At 40.3% G+C, this 3873-nt stretch overlaps 1 protein-coding gene across 3 annotated transcripts in view; it reads left to right on the forward strand.

The window, feature by feature from the left end:
* The first annotated feature begins 1631 nt into the window (after positions 1 to 1631).
* Positions 1632 to 3873, forward strand: part of pax8 (paired box 8) — a 9815-nt gene continuing 7573 nt past the window's right edge. For all 3 annotated transcript variants that reach the window (XM_005930075.2, XM_005930076.2, XM_005930078.2), the window contains exons 1-2: positions 1632 to 1773; positions 3594 to 3747. In XM_005930075.2, the coding sequence (XP_005930137.1) occupies positions 3726 to 3747 (22 nt within the window). In that variant the 5' untranslated portion in view covers positions 1632 to 1773; positions 3594 to 3725. The remainder of the gene's footprint in view (positions 1774 to 3593; positions 3748 to 3873) is intronic.

A 3873-nucleotide genomic window follows, 5' to 3' on the forward strand; every position in this document is an offset into this window, starting at 1 on the left:
CGTGTATGAATTTCTCCCCTTGGCAAATGGAGTCGTATAATTAAAGGCTATTTTAATTCAGAGTATGATCGCGATAGATACCAATCGTTGAGTTTTAATCCCTTGTTAAACTCTCGGTAACCTCTCTGTCCCTCTCTCCCTCTCTTCTCTGCCACCTCTCCCTTCAGGCACTTGTTATTTTCTCTGCGCTCCGATCACTTTACAGAGGACTGTTTCTGCTTCCAGCTAATACTACGATTCCTTTAATGTGCTGGCGTTTGTGTTTATTTTAAAACACTCGACCCTTTGTCCAGCAACGGCTCTGACCTGACCATGTGCAGTGGCAGAGCTTTTCAAAGACGACGAATGAACGATTTCCGGAGCGCAAAGTTGATTCTTTCTTTCTTTATTTCCCAGATCGTATTCTTTTAAGTCCATATGGCCGAGTAAAGCCACTTGAATTTGAGACAGACGACACGGTGCCATTGGTGTCTGTTATTAGAGGTGTTGTGTTTGTTTTACAGGCTCATGAGAACAACGTTTAACAGCGTCTTAAACTCACCGGGATCCTGACACTCTGCTGTCACATCACGCACACGCAGGGGCCTGCTGCAAGTATGGTGCAGAAAGTCAAACCAAGAACTACTTTTTTTTTTAACTACACAAAACCACTATGTGGACACACTGAAGCACGGATGCGTTCTTTACATAAAAGCTGGAAAAAGCTCAAATGCAAAAAAAAACCTTTAGTGTCTTGCAGCTTATTTCAGAAACCCCTCTGTCTCCTGTGTGAGCCAAAAACTTTTTATTTTTTCTCGTCATATTTAGTTGTTTTTTTTGTTTTTATTCTAACGCTGTATGCAACCAGTAAAAGGTTTACCTTGTATCGTTTTTTAAAGACATGCAGACTAATTTTTGTTGTTAAATATGAAGGAAGAGAGCAACATTTAAAAATAAGATATAGAGGAAGTACAACAAAAAGATTATAGGACCAGAGGTTAATTTAATTTTCGTGTTTTTATTTATTATCTATTTATTTATTATTCGCGGAGTATTTTATTTAGGTAAAGACTAATTATTTGAATTGTTATTACTTTTATTTTTTGGTTAAACTATATTTATATAAATAACGTGATTCCTCATCGGTTGAGAAGATTAATTTGTTTCCCCCGATTTAATTTGGACATAAGAGTCTCTCCTGCTGACCTGAGAGTATTTTCCACCTTTCATTTTCTGCTCTTTGTTCAGTTAAAAAAAAAAAAAGTTTTGCAAAACATTTTTCAGTGGGACTCAGTGGGATCCTCCAGAGTCGCCTGTCAGGGAGGCATCGCAGCAAATCGTGTGGAAGTCGGGCCCGGTGTCACACGCCGGTTCACCATCTAATCAAAGCGGGCTGTCGCTGGAGGTGAATAGAAACAAGCCGCCTCCTGACAAGTGTTTCCGTACAGTCACTCAGGGGGTGTGATGCCATCAGAGCCCGCGGTCAGTCATCCTGTCCCACTTTTTCCCTCCTCAAAAAAAAAACCAACCAAAAACCAACCCAAAACACACCTCCTCCATCCTCCTCGTCCAATGGCTGCAGTGCTCCATCCTCTGCGCAGCCCTGCTGGATAAAACCTGAGTCAGTGCCGACTGCGCACACACGACGCAACACAACGCAGCACAACAGCGGTCCATCTTCCTCCAACGCGGCTCGGACGCACACCACCAGAGATCGTTTGGATAATATCAGAATATTTGCTGTGGAACATTTTTTATGATTATTGCTGTTATTTCGAGCTCCTGCGTGGAAAGGTAAGCCCTCTTCTAAAGTGAACATGTTTTCTGTGTGATCTGTCATGTCTGAATGAGAACGTTAGACAATCCTGACAACACGGAGAGAAATCACCGGGCAAAATGCTGCGAGACAGAGCTCAGGGTTAAACGCTGTTTAACAAGACGTTATCTAAAGAATTTAATTAAAGTTGAAAAATGTGCGCAGGAAAAAACAAAGAGTGTGTCTGTTTTGTGTCTTTAAGTGACATAATTCGAGTGACCTTATAGCCACGGGTCCTCGCGCAAAAACAGATGAATAATTCTTATTAATTTTCCAAAGTGCATTGATTTCTTAAAATAAATAAATAAATTGTTCCTCCTAAAATAAAAAGCACCCCCATCACAGTCAATGATACATTCATTAACGCAAACTGTCTTGTTTTTATGCTAAATTTGGAATTGTGAGCAAAACAGCGAGGCCTTCAATGTCTGCTGGAAATCACGTTTTACACTGAACATTTATAACCGTCGTTAATACAAGCGATCGAAAACAGCGGGCAGCTTATTAAATTAATAATTACACAGTTTTAGCCATGATACATTCACGTCCAAACGTAAAAGTTAGCCCGCCGTGGATCATCTCTGTGTACCGGCTCTTTATTTGGCCTGATCGAAGTAAATTAAATAAAACACACTTGATTTAATTTTACATTAGAGTCCTGTCATATTAGTTTAAATGCTTTTAATTTTTTCTTCACCAGCTACCTCCAATTTCCATTATTAATAATCATCTAGAAGTTCGATTATTTTTTAAGACTATCACACATGTTTCAGGTTTCAAAATATTACATGTTTCTAATTGCTAACAAAAATAAGTCAAATAAAGTAAGTATACTTACCAAAAAAAAGTAGATAACTGTCACTGGTTTGTTCAGCGAGATTAAAAGTGTGTTTCAGTTAATAATAAATGAATTAGTATCAGGTAAATTAGACCTGGGCATGCGCTGTATGGATTATTAGTACCTGGGATGTTAAAGTTATTGCAGGTAAACTGAACTGAATCGGGCCGTCCAGGTGTCCTGTCCGTCATTTAAAACTGCCTCCCAGCAGGTCATGACAACATTTTGAACATTTAGAGAAACCAGCAGCGGCTTTATTGACTTTTGATCCACTTCTGCTTACCTGCTTTTTTAGGACGGGCGTCATATCGTTTCTTTTTTTCTTTCTTCCCTCATTACTCATAAATTACCACTTGATGTTTTTACTCATTTTCGTGAGAATTTTCCAGAGCTGAAAAGTCCTTCAGTGTACAGCAGCTGAACAGATGAAGCCTGTAGACAAGACACACACACACACACACACACACACACAGCCAAAAACATCTGCCAGCCACCGCGTCTACAATGGATCTAATCATTATACAGACCTGCGTGTCCTTAAACCGAGAAATGATAACACATTGTTATTTTTCATCTCTCTGGCCTCTCACTTTAACACATCCAACGTGAAGTCCTGTCATTTCAGCTCCATGTCTCGTAGAGACTGCTGCCATGATGTTTACCTCGACTTTCATTCGGTACTGACTGAATATACATAAATGTATCGCTATAATAAACAAATCATCGCTATAATAAGACAAATCAAATACAGTCTTTATAATGCCATAAAGATTATGGCCTAAATCTCCTGCAGACTGTTCAATCATCACACCGTAGCCCACCAGCACAAGCAGGTGGGCCACAGGTAGACCTAACGGTGTGAGATGAACGCGCAGGGAGGAAACGTTTGTTTAGTAGGAGTTCAGAGGCCGCACAGATATGACCAGCAGCCAGTTTCACAAACACCTTGATGTCCTGCAGCTCGAAGTCGGTGGGAGAACACTCATGCCAGACCAGGCAGGGGTAGGAGTATAAACACACTTTAACCGGGTCGGCGTGGAGGAGGAGAGCGTCACGTTCAGCTGGTGGAGCAACAAGCACAAACTCAGGGATATGTCCAGTAACACCGGGAGAGGTAAATACTGAGATGTGTTCTTCTATGAAGACCGTGGATTATCTATCTATCTATCTATCTATCTATCTATCTATCTATCTATCTATCTATCTATCTATCTATCTATCTATCTATCTATCTATCTAT

Source organism: Haplochromis burtoni, unplaced genomic scaffold, assembly GCF_018398535.1.
Source record: "Haplochromis burtoni strain Fernald_Lab_line unplaced genomic scaffold, NCSU_Asbu1 Contig_72, whole genome shotgun sequence".
NCBI classification, from domain to species: domain Eukaryota; kingdom Metazoa; phylum Chordata; class Actinopteri; order Cichliformes; family Cichlidae; genus Haplochromis; species Haplochromis burtoni.